Source organism: Dermacentor variabilis, chromosome 11 (genome assembly GCF_050947875.1).
Source record: "Dermacentor variabilis isolate Ectoservices chromosome 11, ASM5094787v1, whole genome shotgun sequence".
NCBI lineage: Eukaryota > Metazoa > Arthropoda > Arachnida > Ixodida > Ixodidae > Dermacentor > Dermacentor variabilis.
In genome coordinates, this window is record NC_134578.1 from 45,330,875 (window position 1) to 45,348,049 (window position 17,175).

Here is a 17,175-nt window from a genome sequence, read left to right on the forward strand (position 1 = left end):
TTGAGAGGCATCACACGACCTCACCAATTTTTTAACGTCCTCTTGGACGCCGGGACAATCAAATTATCGAAGGACCCTTTCCGTGGCTTTCAGAATGCCTTGATTCCCAGACAATGAGTTGTCATGCCCAATGTTAAGGGCTTCGAGGCATAGGCACTTCGGTACCGCAGCTTGGTCGATTACTTTTCCCGGGCACATTTAATGGGATCGGTACAACGCGCCCTCAACCAGGTAGAATGAATGGACGGATGCACCTTTCCCGGAATATTTCTTTCCGCTTTCTTTCTACAAGCTGGAAGTGTGCCTTCCTGCTGTTTTGTCCGAAAAATTTCTCTCGACAGTTTCAAAGCTCCAACGTCTAATAGAGAACATGGCTTCGAGATCTTGGCACTCACTATAACTAGAAGAGAACGACTATCTTCTTTAGATGTGTTCATTTCACTTGGTGCACTTGCTACAGGAATAGACGAGGACGCTTTCCAATTGAGATCTGGTTCCACGGATCGGCGTGATCCAGGAACGTTACCAATGATCAAACAATGGCCTTTCCATGCACTTTGCAACCAAAACACCGGAGAAGTACGGTGATGAATTGTTTACCTCAGCCTCCGGAACATTAATGGAGCTACCGTCAGCCAGTAGTATAATACATTGAGTGCCTAGCATTTCTGTTCTCGGTACATGAGCTCGTCGCAAGAGTATACTGTTGCTTCCTTTATCCCTCAACTTCCACATGGTCTGTCCAAAAAGCTGCCCTTTCAACACCGGCAAGCCAAAAGACTTCCTCGGCCAGAGTCCCAAAGCAATGAGCGAAGGCTGTTCATTTCGCTGTTTGGTATCACTTTCAAAGCCTTCCCTTGCTTCTTTTTGCTGGCCGAGAGGTATTATGCAGCATGCTGATGAGCCCTTGGTACCAGCTTCATTCCATTTGCATGATTGCATGTCGTGTCCATATTTGCGGTGATGTCGCAGTGTAGCTGTTTTATCTTCGTACGGCAATTGGATGTGTTGCGCCCTATCTTTTCACATATGAAGCAGCAGACTTGTGACTTCACCGCTTGCTCATCATCCGTTCCTTTTCAGGGCTTTGTTCAAGCTTCTCCTTGAACACCAGTAAATTACGTTGTCTCTTAGCCTCGAAATGGTGATGTGCTGCTTCCGAGGCCTCATCCACGGTCTTGCACTTTCTCTTACGAAGGAAAAGCGCCAAACAACTATGGCAGTTGCTCAGGAATTGCTCTGCGACTATCAAGCCTCGAACCACATTGAACGTTTTCCCTTGGTTTGCTATTTCCACCCAGCGGTGGAAATTGCAACCTAAACTAAATGTTTCGCAACCAAATGCGGTGCCTGCAATTTTGTTTCCATTCACGTTACGCACCATGTAACCTAATACAGTAGTTATACGGTTGCGGCGACATATAGTTACTAGCGCGAGCAAGACTACGGAAAAAAGGTGGGACAGTACAGAGCGCCACGCTTCAATTGACAACCTTTATTCAGAGAACATGCAGAGAGGCCATTGTGTGCTAGGTGGTACGCTCGGTAGCATACGGTGGCCTCTGTGCATGTTTTTCCGAGTAAAGCTTGTCAGTTGAAGACTAGCGCTCTGTCCTGTCCCACCTTCTTTCCGTAGTCTTGTTCGCGCTAGTAACTATGTCACAGCAACTGCATTAGCACCGCTAGCTGAACTGTCATCGTTAATTAAAGTGTTTACGCGCCCCACAGGTCACAACTTCATTCTTATACAAGCTTTTATTCATTCACTGTATCATTCATGAGCTATACCTAACTGAAAATAAATACCACATCAGGCGAACACACACTGTGACAAGTCGACGAATAGCTTCCACAAGGACGAAGGGGATATTTGATGCTTCTCGAATAAAGACTGGTAATTAGAGGTGTAAACACAGAAAAGTACGACACAGGCTGCATAGACTAATACAAGGGCCGCACTTTGGCTCGTGGTTTTAGCGAGGCGCGGCCCCTGCACGGGACCTAGTCAATTGGTCTAATGTTCTAAGCAGCAGGAACTCCACGTATTCCCGCGGAACATTCCCCGATTTTCTCGTTTCGACGAGCTCCTCTTTCTTCTTCAGCCGCCGACGTACACAATTGTAGACGTCGAGTTTGCGGAAGGATTGCCGTGCCCTCGGCATACGCGAGGCCCTTGAGCGTCGTACGCCATCAAACGCTTCCTCTCCGTTGAGGACTGACAGATGAGCCGAAGCTGGCCGCGTTTACTGCGAAAATTTGCTATATAGAGAAAAGATGGCACCGGCGACTTGCGTGCTACCACGGAGGAACGCGGAGGAGCCGGTCGTGTCCGCTACCGTAAATCGGAGCTAACGGTGAAAGAAGTCAAAAAGGTCAAATAAGGAGGCTACATGCAAGCTTTGTTTGAGGGAGGTGACAGCCTTTGTAAGGGTACTTGCCGGTGACAGCCTTTGTAAAGGACTTGCCGCCGTCAGCTAAATTAGCGGGTTAAGCTTTGCGACAAATTATGAAATGTGGGGAATCAAAATGGCGAAAGGCCAGCCGACAGACCATGTTTTCCGCAAGTTTTGGTGACGTGAAACTAATTACCTTTTTTTTCAGTAAACTTTGGCCTCTGCAGCCAGAGACATACAGCGTGTCTGAGCGCGGTACGCGGCACGTTTACGTTTTTGTTAGAAAGTCTAGTAGGCAGTCTTCATCGCAGCCGACTTCGAAAAACACCCTTTATATAGTACGCACAAGTGGAAGGCAACGACAATGCTTAATGCAGTTCCCATCCTTGACGCGAGAGAATACGGCCACGAGCACGCCACCGTGTCTTTTAACTTTTTGTTTTACACGTGGCGCGCGACATGCAATAAAAGAAAGAAGTTTGATGTATTAAAATAAATAGAAAAGGCGACTAGTATAATAAATATGCATGCAGGTTTCGTGGGCGTATTGGTATACAACTAAATTAAACAAATTTAATAGATCGCGCGCCAACATGGCTATATCAGAACACGACAAAAAAAGCAGGAATGCGTCGCTACTTCTAGCGAGATTGGAAATCAAAATGGCTACTCACCAAATTTGGCAGTAAATAGTGGTCAAAACTTTGGTGTTGTCACCACCCTAAACTGAGCTTACATGTAGGTCAAAGTTCTGCTCCCGCAATATTGTACCGGCACTCGTAAATTCGCCGACGCGCGCACGGGAATCAGCGCACCGAAAGCTTCATTTCTCAGTTGCATTTTTTTTCCCACAAGTTCTATCTGCCAAACTGGAGGGTGCGGCCTATACAGTGGCTCTCTATCATACGGTATCCAAATGTATTTAGGAATTATCCACCCTAACCGTCCACTTCTTATATGACAAGTCCGCAAGGCCAGAGAACTGGGAGAAGAATTAAATTGCTACAGAAACCAACGAAAATTATTGTGAAAGTAGAAGCGTAGCCTGCGCAGACCGCAAAATAATATGGACACCCTAGCAGTACTACCGCAGCCTGCTAGCGTGGATAACGGTGCTTGATGATGGCGGCGCAAGTTCTCCTAGGCGTGTTTTACTAGACAACGTGACAATGACGACATTGGCACGCTGACGACAACGGCCGCACGATGACAACAAAATCGCGACAGCGTGGCGACGAGTAAGCGATGACGCCGACATGACGACAGATGACGTTTTGGCGCTTGCTCTCTTGCGGTATGCCCAGGAGACTGGGGTGCTCCATCACGCATGAGGAACTGCTTGATGCAGGATCTTCAGTGCTGCTCCTCTTCCCCCATTCGCTAACTCATTTTCATTTCCCCACTTCTACCACGAGCCAGCATTTTCGAAATAAAACACTCCATCCATTCAAGTCCAAGTGACTTGTGAAACAAGGTATATGCGATTATCTTTAAATCTAAAAATGCCTATCTGCATGGAGGTGACAATCACGAGACGGCATGTCCCCTTGCCTAGAACAATGGAAGCCGACGTCCGAAGACGCAGGTCTCTCTTGTTAGGTCGCCGTTGGTCACTTCAAAGCTTCTTCTGACAACCACTCATCTAGTTAACGAGTATTAGACATCCAAGCGAGAAAGAATCTCACGTGAAGGTGGAGGCCTGTATTGACGAACAGCGATAAAATCCCGGACTGTCGTTGAAGTCGACCTTTCGACAAGTGGACATGTGTACGTCATGACAGCAACGGCTACAGTTGCTGCTCTGGCGGAGGCGAGTCCTCCGAAACACACAAAATACTACGGCTCTTTTCGGCTCTTTGTTTTCTTTGTCTATTTCTCTCCAGGTTGTTCCACAAGCAATGCTTTGTACCTCGACGTCTGCGTACTCGCTGACTTTTTTTTAAAGCGCAGGCTAGTTTTGAACTACCAAGCGTGTTCGAATACGAAACTTTTCCAAGGTAAGTGAGGCCTAACTTAGGGGTAAAATTAAGCTTGAGCTAACGAGTCGAAGAGACGAAAATAATGGCAGAAAGAATAAATAATGAAATACGGAAGCCGGGTAAGTCGACCGATATGCCCTCAAACTTGCAGCAGCGCTTGAACGAGCAACACGAGAAAGATTATAGCAGTTTGTACGAGCACCATTACGACTACGATAAATTACGTTAATTACGCAGAATTATGTGACCCTCTATGTTGGTGTTTATGCACGAACACAAATTTTGTGTGCTTCGCTAAACAACTGCTTCAAAAAGCATCAGATTGACAGTGCGAACGCGATGAACTCCATCAAGAGAACGACAATCAACGTCGTGGTGATTATTCATTAAAGCTTGTATCTCTCTCTCTCTGTCTCTTTCTCTCTCTCTCTATTTTCCATTCAAAATATGATGGGAAAAGCCGAAAGACAAGCATTTCGAGCTGTTGCTAAGAAACTATCTTTTTCATTCATGTTAGCATTATGTAGACTCTATGGAATTTTTCCTACACCCAGTATTCGGCCAACATAAACTGTATTCGAAATTACCGATGCTCGCACACCACTACGCTGTGCTCACATCATAACACAATGTACGCCGGCTGTGACCGCCTTCTGGCCGCAACACTACTGCGATCTCCATGATTCTTCTTGTCTGTCCTGCGACGACTGTATTGGAAACGTGTATTGATCGCTCCTACTGTGTAATTTTTTTCTCGAACTTCATCAAGCCCGTTTCGCGACCTTCGCGCGACAGACCTTCTCCCTGGACGCATCCCGAGATGAAATGCTGGATACATGGCCCTCACTTCCGTTCCCTATTGGACTACGTGCACGAAACAAATCTGATGCTATATCTGTGACTGCGTATTTATAATGCCTAAAGACAGGCTCCACAACCAAAAAAAGCAGTTTAAAAGTATGCCGCGGACCGCGACGCAAGTCGCCCAACTCCAGTTTTATCCCACGCCTGCGGCGTCAACGAGATTGTCAGAAAAGCGAAAGATCAGCACTGTTCTCGGGGGCAAACACAAGTCCGGAGGGTGCGATAAGGGAGCGATAGTCGCCGTGCCAACGAGTAGAGAATACGAAGTGCATGGCCGTCTGCCTACAGCATAGCTCGGACGGCACGGCGGGCTTGTAAGCGGCATTTCGGCGCGTGTGTTTCAGTCCGCCACCATGCCACACGAGACGGACTCGTACAAGCTGTTCGGGTTTTCGGAGGAGCTGGACTGGAAGCCCCTGCACTTCGTCCAGCCGATAGACGACGCAAGAGTGTGCAGCGCGTGCGGATTCGTGCCCAAGAGAAGCGGCTTCCTGCCGTGTCGCCACGTGATGTGCGAACCGTGCTTCGATCAGTGCAGGAACAGAGGCCACATCTGCGTCATGGACGGCGAGGCGTGCCCGGAGACCGGAGTCCACTGGAGGGAATTTCCTGTCGACAAGCTCGTCGACAGAGAGGTATGTGATTATCGCTATGAGCGCTTCTAAGATGAAAGCTGTCTTATTGAGAAAGAAATTGTCCTACCTTCGCTTTATCCCTGAACAGTTACAACGATATCACTAATGAAGGAAAGCCTTTATGGAATCGGCGCCCCAGGTTGAAACTGATTGAAAACAAAATTCCGCGATCTTGTCTGACATTCTACCATCCGAATAAGATCGCTTTTGTTTCAGTGATAGAAATTTATGTGGCCGATATGACGTCCCTTTGTTACGCCAGCTTTTAGGGCACAGCTCTTACGCGGTTTTCCTGCGTTGAGCGTCGGCGTAACCGAGCGAAACAGCACGGCGAAGGAAAAAAAAGCGAACGCAGAGCGCAGCAGGCGATGAAAGGCGGCTATAACGAAGAGAGCGCGAGGAGGAAAGTGGGGGAGGACGGTGCCGCCGAACCATGAGGCGGAAAGCGGAGGAGGGTATGGCGAAAACCTGACATGAAAAGCGTAGTGCCACGTAAGACGGGCTCTGCGGCGACGAACGCTACGAGATGGCGCCAGTCTAGCGCACCGTCGTCCATTCACGGATGGCATGCGCAGACAGCGTCGACCGATACGATATATGTAAACAAAGCGCTGCATGAACAGAGGTCTTGTCTGCGGCGGCTGACGTGATACCTGATTACCCGATTATCGCGGCAGTCCCGGCAGATACCTGATTATTGGGGCAGTGGCGCCGCACTTCGCTCCGCTTGCAATGTGCCGCACGAGAGAGATTGTCCGCACTAGCCAATATATCGCGAAATGAAAACACCGTATTGCGCTGCACTCAAATTTCAGATTAAGGAATATCGTAATCGTCGGTGAAATTTTCATTGACTATGGGAAACCTTCTCGTGATAAAGGCTTGCGATATTAATATTTCTCGCACTTCAAGTCATTCGATGTTGCCTTCAACAACTGTTTTTTGTGTTCAACTATTCTGATACAAACCCAGTGTTAATACAACATTTCTTTTTGTTTTTAAACTGCAGGTCACCTGCTGGAACAAAAAGTATGGCTGCGAAACCATCCCTACAGTTGCAAGCATAGTCAACCACTTTTACGAAAAGTGCGCCCACCATTCCACGCGCTGTCACAAGTGCTCGGCGACGGTTCTTCAGAGAGACATGATCGCACACCTGGAGTCACGTTGCTCTGCCCACGTCTTGGGCAGGAAGTCCTCGCCATCAAGTTCAGAACGCTTAGGCAGACAGGAAATACAAAACGTCCAAACAGTACTACACGACATAAAGCAGTCCTTACAGAACGCTGCCACTGAAAACGAACACATAAGTTCGAGAATCGACGAAGTTGTCAGACAGCGCATCGATGCGCAGGGTGAACTGGGGGACGTCATCAGGGAAGTGACGGAGAGAATCAATCTGACACTGACGGTTGTCGAAGGAAACGTCGAAAGAGACGAAGAGGTTCAGCGGGAGTTCGATGCCCTGCAAGCGACTTTGGAAGAGCGAGTGGCCGCTGTAAAAGCGACGATGGAAGCTTTCATGCGGGAACACGATTCTCAAGCCGACCTCAGAACCAAGGCGCACAGTGACGTGGTGCAAACTGTGAGTGACATGCATCGAGAGGTGCAGCGCATGAAATCAGAGCTGGAAGACATCCAAGCACAAGATGTGTAACGAATCTCTCCTTTCGAACAGCGTCATCGACTGGCCTCTACGACCAACCTCTTAGTCTTATTATACTCATATGTTCAATTTTGTAAAGAGTGAATTTCTTTCTAGAAAGTTACCCCTCTGCAAAGGAAATACGCGTTCGAGAGTGCGCGATATTTTGCAAAGGAATGCTGTTAAACCAATCTAGTATTATATGAATACATTAAATATGCTTCTCCTGCGCCTGGATCCTCGTTTCACATACATTTGCACTAAACTCACGTGCATATGCGTTCCGCTGTTATGCATTTGGTCCCAGCATTTCAACTAAAAGAGTAGCAATTTGTTGCTGATGACAGAACAGGTACGCTACATATTCTGGGAACATATCCGCACAAATTATCTATAAATTCTCTATAACTTCTCTATGCATTCTCTGTAATAGCATTCAGAGCCTTTCTGAGAAACTAACTGCGTCATTATATGGTACTCTACCAAACGCAGACGATCCTAAAGTGGGATTACTTGCACACTAATGTTCTCCCTGGCACAGAGATTGAACATCAGCCATAGCTTAAACAAAGAGATGCCTTTGACTACCGAACCCGCGATAACATTAAAGGTGCAGTGGCACTAAACTTTCACTTTCTGCCTCTGAAAGAGGGCAGAAATCGCCCCACTAAGTGTCGGATCGGGTTATCGGTGGTATGGTGAAACCTGCACTGCTCTGGCGTTTCGTAGTCGTGCGCCAGAATCCGTCCGTCTAAAGTCGTACATCGTGACAGTGCAAAATGCAGCAGGAATGGCAACCGAGCCGGTTCCATACTATGGGCACATCAGCTTGGACGGTGACACGCAGGGCGCGTGCGCTTCGTGTGCGGATTAGGTCGGTGGTGCGAGCGTGCAACTGTCGAATGCAACTATCGACGAGCTTTTACAGTGAAGCTGTTAAGGGCTACTTCCTATCATATCGTGTCCGCGTATCCCGAAGATGGGACGAAGATATCGTATCCCGAAGACAGTACAATGCCGGGCCGACCCGCGGCGAAAGTTACGCAGGAGTTAAGCACTCCCCATACGTGGGCCGATCCCGAAGATAGTGCAGTGTCGGACCGACCTGCAGTGGAGGTGAAGCGGGCGTTAAGCACTCCCCATACGTGGGCTGTTCCCAAGAATAGTGGAATGCCGGGAGGAACCGCGGCGAAGGTGCAGTTCGCCATTAAGGGGCCCACATACACAGCTTCGCTAGTCATCTTTTTTCACAGAGTGGTAGGGCACTGAGTATCTTTAAGGCGAAAGCCTTAAATGGCTCCTGGGTCAAAAAATTCGATGTCCGGCGTTATGGCGCCAACATTCATAGGGAGTCGAAACCTCAACTTTTGGTCCTTCTCGAGCCCACGCCCTGTGGTGTTAAGGCAAACTTATTAAAGATCCTCGACCTTCGGTGGGAGTCAAACCCACGACCTTTAGTGTTAACCAGAGCAAATGAGGCCATAAATTTATTTATGAGAAAGCATGAACCCGAGGCGAACAAGCGTCAGTACGACCTGTGGTGTTAAGGCAAAGTTTATTAAGCTACAGCGAAATAAAATATAGGGAATTAAAGCCTTCGAACCCAGGACCTTTAGTGGGAGTTGAACCCACTTGGAGATATGGGCGAACCGGCCATATCTCCAAGTGAACCCCCCATTGCCATCGTGAAGGTCGAGAGTCGAGCTCACTACCTCTGGTGGTAATTAAGGCGAAGTGAATTAAGGCACACTGAATTAAGATGCAGTTCATTAAGGCACTCGATTCTACCATACTTGGGGAGAGTCGAACCCTCGATCTTAGGTGCGAGGTGAACCCGCTTGGAGATACGGGCGGATGGTTCATATCTCCAAGTTGGATTCCAATTGACCTCGTGAAGGTCGAAAGTCGAACCCACGACCGTTATGGTTAATTAAGGCAAAGTTAAGGCACTCGAAACCAGGACCAGCATGGAGATATGGGCGAACCGGCCTCTCCAAGTTGGACTCCAATTGGCACTGTGATGGTCGAGAGCCGAACACACTACCTTTGGTGTTAAGGCGAAGTGAATGAAGGTATAGTTAATTAGGATAAAGTTAATTAGGGCACTCGAGCCCACGACTTTTGGTGGGAGTCGCACCCTCGACCTTTGGTGTTAATTAGGTCGAAGATAATTAAGACAGTTTATAGAGTAGACTGAAGAAAGTCACTCGAACCCATGACCTTAGATGGGAGAAAAACAAGTAATAGGAAGTATCAACACATTGGAATGAAAATTTCTAGTAATGCAATGAATGTCTTGCAATCGCGCAGGCTTTCGCCTTCATCCTATTCAGCGTATCCTAAAATGGCTGTCGACTCTTTCTTAATTTTACGTTACCTAGGTGCTTAAGGGTGATAACACGGTAAAAGCTCCGCGACAAAGACACTACGCCCACAAGCTGCGATGAGCACATCTTTTCATAGATGGTCAAAAGCCTTGTGCAAACACGAACGCGCAAAGGCATCGAATCTTCAATGGACACTCACGAGAAAAGTAAGTTGAGCTGTAACAGTAAATTACTTACGTAATTTACTAATAAGCTAGTAAACTCCCCGGAATTTCACTCAGTGCGCGTGGACATAAATATCCATTCAGATTTTCGCATGCTCTGTTTGTCTTTTTTTCATCATCTTTCTTATTTTTCTGCGCTTGATTAAGCACGAACCATTATTTTTTTTTTGTCTATCATATCCATGCTTCAAAAAAAATTCGATAATCTACTAGCTCTCACTCATTTATCCCTACTATGGATTTCTAAGTTCTTGCCTGATGCATTGTTTTAAATCCGCCCCTTTATTGGCCGATCCCGCCGAGTGGGTAGGTGCTACTGTCCTTAATGTCATTACCATCATCATCATCATCATCATTTATCAACCTGGGGAGACGGCCTACATTTTTTGCCGCCCTACATGCTAATAAATGTGCTATGTATTTCGGACTACAAACATTGACGAGGGACACTTGTGGCACGCGTAAGTAAACCGCCACCACCTCGTACAAGTAATTCAGCACCACTAGTGGCTATTGTCCTGCAAATTATGTAATCCTGCATCACACGTACACATGTAGTGAAAAACTGGACTATCAAATTCGGAAGCCAAACGCAAGAAAACTGGCTGCTCCGGTTAGAAACATGATGAACAAATAATCTGCCTACACAATGCACCGTGTTGGAGTATTAGCAGTCGACCCATTGTTATAATTCTAACTGCGCGGAAGCAATTAGAGTCGCGATAAAGTTTAGCCTCGAGGGAAGCCACATATACTCAATCGCAGTTTATTAGCAAGGAACTTGCGCAAATCATAGCAAGCGATAGCTCGGATTAACTAATTAGTGTCGAGATTCCTACTAAAACTTACGAGAAAGCCATTTTCATATTCAACCTAATCATCACATGTTTTGCGCCTCGAACGGGTATCGTCTCTTGGGCGCCCTAACGGCGGGCTCCAGCACTACAGGCGCCGCAGCGAGTGGCATGGCATGCTGCGGCCACGCCAGGAGATACTGTCCCACGCCTTCGGTGCCCACCGCCGGGGGGCGCCCCAGTTTCCTTCCCGGTCCCAAGTGCCTCCACACGAGCACGGGCAGGGCTCCGACGGCGATGAAGGTGACCGCTCCGCCGCAGAGGAGCAGCACAGTCTCGTACGCGGGAGGTTCTTCTTCGGAAAATGACAACATGGCTGAACCGCCCTCCCTGAGCGAAAGGACAACCAGTACAGTTTTGCCACTGGGACGTGATTACGCCACATTCAGCCTGGTTCAGGTCCTTTAAATACGAACTGCCGAAAGTTTATATCGGGGCAAATTAAGCTATGGATGAGTGTATAAGATTATTTAAAACTGGTGGTAGCGCTAAAAGGGACGAACACACGGTGAATAGACGACACGATGACGAAGGAACGCTACTGACAACTGGTGAAAACCAGTTGTCAGCAGCGTTCCCTCGTCGTCGTGTGGTCTTTTCACCGTGTGTTCGTCCCTTTTAGCGCTACCACCAGTTTTAAAGAATTCATCGCCAACTAGCCCAGCACCAAGTTTTATTAGGTGTATAAGAGTTCGGTAATCTTGGCAGGCCTGCATGACTGATAATTTCCTTCCACTCTCTCTCTCTCTCTCTCTCTCTCTCTCTCTCTCTCTTAGCAACGTTTGAATAACACTAATCAGACAGCATCCGAGCCTCGTGCAACTCAACTGGTCAGCGGTGGCGAGGCAGGTGCCAGATCATGGACTCCGTAATTTTGGACGCTACTCGTATTTCAAACGGAAAATGCTTCACAGTGGCTGCTTCATGTCTATACAATGAGGAATTTCAATTTTTAACCGCACATTGCTTTATGATCGATTTTTCTTATTATCATCGATGACAAAAACAACCCATGAAATTAATCTTTTTTCGCCACAAGATTGCGCTGTTATACAGAAAGAAGCATCGACATCAACGAGCTACCACGCTGTTGCTTTTATCGGTGTGTTTAGCTGGGCAAGTGTTCTTTACCCGAATTGGTCTTAGAGATGGTCAGTTCGTCCACATACATTGTGATGGGGATGTGCGGCCGTATTCGCGGCATCTGAATAAACGGTTGCTTTGCGGGTCCATAAAAGACCCCTTGCTAGCCAGAGCTCCGATAAAAATGTATAATACCACAAGGCATTTCCTCGCTTTCAGGGCGTCATAGGAAATATTGGCGGTGGCGATGACAGTTGCTTAGCGCCAAAGGCTTTAGGAACACCCACCTGCACGAGACAGATTGGTTGCCATCGGCGCACGCACACGCGTAGTCCACGCAGCTTGCGCCCAGCCCAGGACATGTAAGGCCGTGGTGGCACTCTATGGGCGAGCACGTCTCGTATCCGCCAACAGCGCGGTACACATATCCGGGACTACAGACGCACCTGCGTTATGGATATCAGCGTCATACTTGGTTGACTGAAGGATGGCAGCTAAGGCGACCGCGGTCATACTTTTGTAGCGTTTTCTTCAGACAAATGCGGTTACGGTCATGTCGGCTCTTCAGTGTTTTCGCACGAGCAAACTTGCCGATTGTTGGAAGACTAAATGTTTTCTTACTCCTTGATGCGAAGAAGGTAATGCTTCCTTTCTTTCTTTTTTGTACTAATTGACATCTAGTCCACACCTTGTCCTTGTCTTATCTAATCTGGTCTAACCCTTGTCTTATCGAAAGGATGCTGTGGAAATGTCAATGCAACGCCCCCTTGTGCCTGGGTCACGTGCTCGCTTCACACCCATGTTATACAGTGTGCGCTTACTTAAGACTTGTATTTTCGGTACTGCACACATTAACTCTCCTAATAAAGCCTAATATACACATTCGGTCTGCCTTTTAAAGATGCTTTTTCACTGACAATTTAAGCATGACGTCGAGTGATATGTTTTCGGCATGAAAGTGATGCGTCCCGTCAGCCTACCAGAAACGATGTTTGGTGGTACGCCTCAGATGGGGAAAAAAGGTTGACTCATGGATCCCCATCTCTTTTATGTCCGCTGCAGTACATTAACAAGCAATATCTTTATGAGTCAGAAATCCTTACGCGACGATCACGCTACACCGAACGCGCCCACGTACGTAATGATCAGCGGCCGACAGTTGATTATCACTCCTTCCGGCCCGCTATCATGAGTCGCTGATATGACGGCGACAAGCACAAGCTACCACCGCATTGCATGTAGTTGGTCAGTCGGAGTACGGCTATATTCGCTGACAGGTCAGGAATGCAGCGGCAATTGCCCCGCAAAAGGGACACTATGCACTCGCTGGCAGTCGCCTTCTCCTGGTCTCGCTTTCCTTCCTTACATATTGTATCCTTGCTCGCACCTGCGACTTGCATGGGTTCTTCCTAGGAGTCAAACTTCAAGGTCTGCAGTGGGAGCAGCTTTGCGTTCGAGTGATACCAATGTGAATGGATCAAAGGGGCCATTCAGCCTTTCGTAACGAGCCTTCTCGGCGGTAGCCCTCAACGATACACTGGAGGAAGGGGTTGCTACCGAAAACGTGCTTCGTACAGAAGTTATTTACAGTTGCTAAAACAGGAAAGGTTCTGCCTAGAGCCAACGTTTCTACGAGGCGACTTGTCCTCTTCAGGGCCCTTTCACACCAAGTTCCTGAATAAAAAAACTAGCTCCTGCTTAATGTTTCCCTTGTTCGGCAAGTGTTTACGACTTAGTGCGAATCTCCCTGTGAACCTCCGTCTTGTTTGTATTTGCGCAGAAAGTTAGGCCATGCCTCTCCGGAGTCATTTTGAGATGACTTGCATGTGCTACGAACTACCTGCTTCCTCCCCCGCAATTATAGATTTCAGCTGTTTGTGCTTGTGATAAGCAACCGCGTCTTGTTCACTGTTGCTCAACTACAAGTTAGGACTGCGCTTCTCCGTGCCATTCGTGTCTTTAAGGAAGGTGGGCCCGAAATCACAAAAACATTTCTTTCGCTGGAATTATTCGTAAGAGAAAATTGCAGTTAATCCCGATGCTGGACATATCATTATCGGAGGCGGCGGGCCAGTGGTAAAGAGCCCGTACGAATAAAATGCCTTTTGAATGCGACCTAAATGTCTTTTGAAGCGCGGAGTGATACCACAGTAAGGGAATTACGTTCTGAAGGTCAAAGTGGTACAACCCCAAGGGAACTAGTTCTATAAGTTGGGATAGATGAAGAACAGGTGCCTCTACATGGCTTTTTCTTTTTTTTTTTCTTGCGCGGGGGGGGGGGGAGTCCTGCAGGCTCAATGCACCGTAAAACAGAGCACCTACATGGCCCCGCTTCCGCACTGGCTGTTGAGCACCGACGTGCAGCCCAAGCTGCAGCTGCCGAAGTACTCCCGATCGCAGTCTCCCTCGATGATTCGGTATCCCGGGAGACACACGCATCGACCTTGGACAGAAACATACGGAAATAACGCCATTTCAAAGCACTAGTCACAATATTCACAAAGGCATGTTCATTCTGAGGAAAGCTACAATGACCGGTCATTTTACGGTAGCCTTGATGGCATGGTATTACTTTCAACAATACTTTTCTTCTTTCTCTAGTATGTTACGACCTATTTGCCTGTGAAGTCCACTTTATAGGTTGTGTCCAAGCCATGCCTCACTGATTGCTGCCTCTGAGTGACAAGAAATAGATCCCGAAAGCTATGCTTTCCTAGACTGCATGCACCGCAAAAGATAGCGGAACCGAAAGCACGTTATAGCCTGCAACTTTTAGACATCACCAGTTTTCTAGCTGAAACACTGATAGGACTTCGAGAATAAAAGCTACTCAAGACTTGACAAGGATGCTGGCAAAGATGCAAAGTCGAAAGCAATCTCAAAGATCGTGTTTGTCCTGTATTGTTGGTGCCGGAAATAACCACTGACATGGTCACAATTTTTGTGGACATAACTAATTAACAGCGCTATCGAGCACAATAAAAATCCCTATAAAATAAAAAGAAAGAGAAAGCATTATGAAAGTTACAAAAATTAAATAGACGCTATTACTACAAGTCACCGGCACGAAACTAGTACCACCACAGGCACCAGAACCAGCTATCAAGGTCTAGTTATTGAGAGTGGTCTACACATCATCACACAGCAATAAAGTCCTGCACCCCACTGTTCAAATATACGCGACATCCAAACTAGCCCGTAAGCACAGTAGCGGAAAGCACAACAAGCAAGTGACACTCAATCTAATAAATCGTTGTGCACTAACAAATTGTGCGAAAAGCGCCCACGGCACACTGATGCTTACCGGGCTTAGCAATGTTCCAAGTGATTTGCTCACTGACAAAACGCGTCTAAAAATTAATTTCAGTGGCGTTACGGGCTGAAACGACGATCTGATTAGAGGCACGACGTAGGTAGGTGACTTCGGAATAATTTTGAAAACTTGTACTTTCTTTAACGTGCACCCAGTGCAAGCTGCAAGAGCGTTTTTGGATTCCGACCTCCTGCTCAGCAGCGTGACACCGCAGCCACTGAGCTACCGTGGCTGGTCTACAGCATCTGAACTACTGCTAGGCCGTTAGGAAAGTTATGCAATTGGGGGGGGGGGGGACATTTGGTAGCCAGCAGCTGAATTTACAAAATATCTCGCTCATCAGTGTTCCTTACCATCGGCTGGCCGCCTTCGCAATCAGCATTAGCAGAAATTCACTCTTTCAAACAATTCCAGCAGAGATGATTGTCCATATGCATGGGTCTTAATCTTTTCTCTGCCGGTCTTATCAGTTTAAACCTTCGTTGGCTGCCCTGAAGCATGAAAGACATTTTCAAAGCCTTCCGTTGAGGCCCGCGAGAAACGACGGTGTAATGTATGTCGGCCTACCTGAAAAACACTCAGTGTTCTTCCAGATGCAGTCGGCGTCCGTGGAGCACTCGGCCTGGACGCACCGTCCATTCTGCACCATGTAACCCGGTCGGCAGAAGCAGCGCCCGGAGACGCATGTCTCGTTCACCGAGCAGTAGACGTGCTGGCCGCATCGGTTCGGTACGCAGCTTCTGGAAGATAGCACGTCAATCGAGAACGGCATTGATCAAATCAGCGCGAACTGGTTCTCGCGGCTGCTGTACCTGCAGGGTTTTTGTTTGTAAGTTGTTGAACTCATAGCCAATGTTTTGCCAGGTGACTGGCCCAAGCGACTCAAAAATATTATTCAGCCACTGGAATATACAGTCGGTTTGCTATTGCGATAACTATACCGTTATTGCTAATGAGTGAAACAATTGACAATGTTTTGATAAACGACTTGCAAACAATGGAAAAAAATTACAAGTAAACAACCTTCTCCCAATGCGTTTTCACACAAATGCCAAAACTATTCGATTGCTGCCAATGAATACCAATGCGTTCTGTCATTCTGAATGAGAAAATGCAATTAGATCTTGCTGAAGCTAAACCAGTCGCAGAGGCATAGGCACAGTAGGCTCTGAAACCCTTAAGTGACAAGCCACCGCTGCATTTTACTATACCTCAGCAACGTCTATGAAGTGTACGTGGATCTAGCCAGGACAGATAGCCTTTCGTGCTATTCGACCATTGCGGATTTTTAGCAATTCTCTTAAATATTTTTTTGCACAATGCACTGGAATCTTTCTCCACGGATAAAAGCTGCGATCTGCGGCTCGACTGGTCCCACGATGTGTCGTACTTGACAACAGGTTACAAAAGGTAATGAACAAAATAGGTAGTATCGCTTGCAAGGAAAATCGTGAGAAAAAAATCCGACCCTCACACAACCAAACAAAACTGTGCTACGCAATATATCTTAACACTCTAAACCATATGTGAACCTAATTTTGAAATTCAGCGTACAATATAATGAGAAAATTTAGGGAAATATATACCTTTCTTGATGCAAATAACCTTATAAGAGCCATCAGCAAAACAATATACAAGTTTTATAACAAGGTGAAAACGAAGTTATCAGCATCAATAACAAGCATATTTCAAGTACGTCGCAAGTGCTCTTAAGGTGCTAACTTTTCACCAAACGACGGATGAAATCAAGCTCGGTATACAGGAAGGATTTGTGTGTCCAGGGCTTTTCTTTATCTATTCCTTTTCTCCTAGCATTATACACGGCAAATATGAAAATGTTTGCGGTGCTAAACATTAC

General features: G+C 47.1%; 2 protein-coding genes across 2 annotated transcripts in view; one reads left to right on the plus strand and one right to left on the minus strand.

Moving 5' to 3' along the window:
- The first annotated feature begins 5,511 nt into the window (after window positions 1-5,511).
- Window positions 5,512-7,749, plus strand: LOC142564936 (uncharacterized). The gene is made up of 2 exons (XM_075676145.1): window positions 5,512-5,871; window positions 6,881-7,749. Exons 1-2 carry the CDS (start codon window positions 5,590-5,592, stop codon window positions 7,526-7,528), a joined length of 930 nt encoding a protein of 309 aa, XP_075532260.1. The 5' UTR covers window positions 5,512-5,589; the 3' UTR covers window positions 7,529-7,749.
- Window positions 7,750-10,843: 3,094 nt separating this feature from the next.
- LOC142563700 (uncharacterized) overlaps window positions 10,844-17,175 on the minus strand; it is a 130,526-nt gene continuing 124,194 nt past the window's right edge. Inside the window, exons 6-9 of the mRNA XM_075674299.1 lie at window positions 15,885-16,057; window positions 14,327-14,447; window positions 12,292-12,450; window positions 10,844-11,251 (exon numbers count right to left, since the gene is read on the minus strand). Of these exons, the coding sequence (XP_075530414.1) occupies window positions 10,948-11,251; window positions 12,292-12,450; window positions 14,327-14,447; window positions 15,885-16,057 (757 nt within the window). The 3' untranslated portion in view covers window positions 10,844-10,947. The remainder of the gene's footprint in view (window positions 11,252-12,291; window positions 12,451-14,326; window positions 14,448-15,884; window positions 16,058-17,175) is intronic.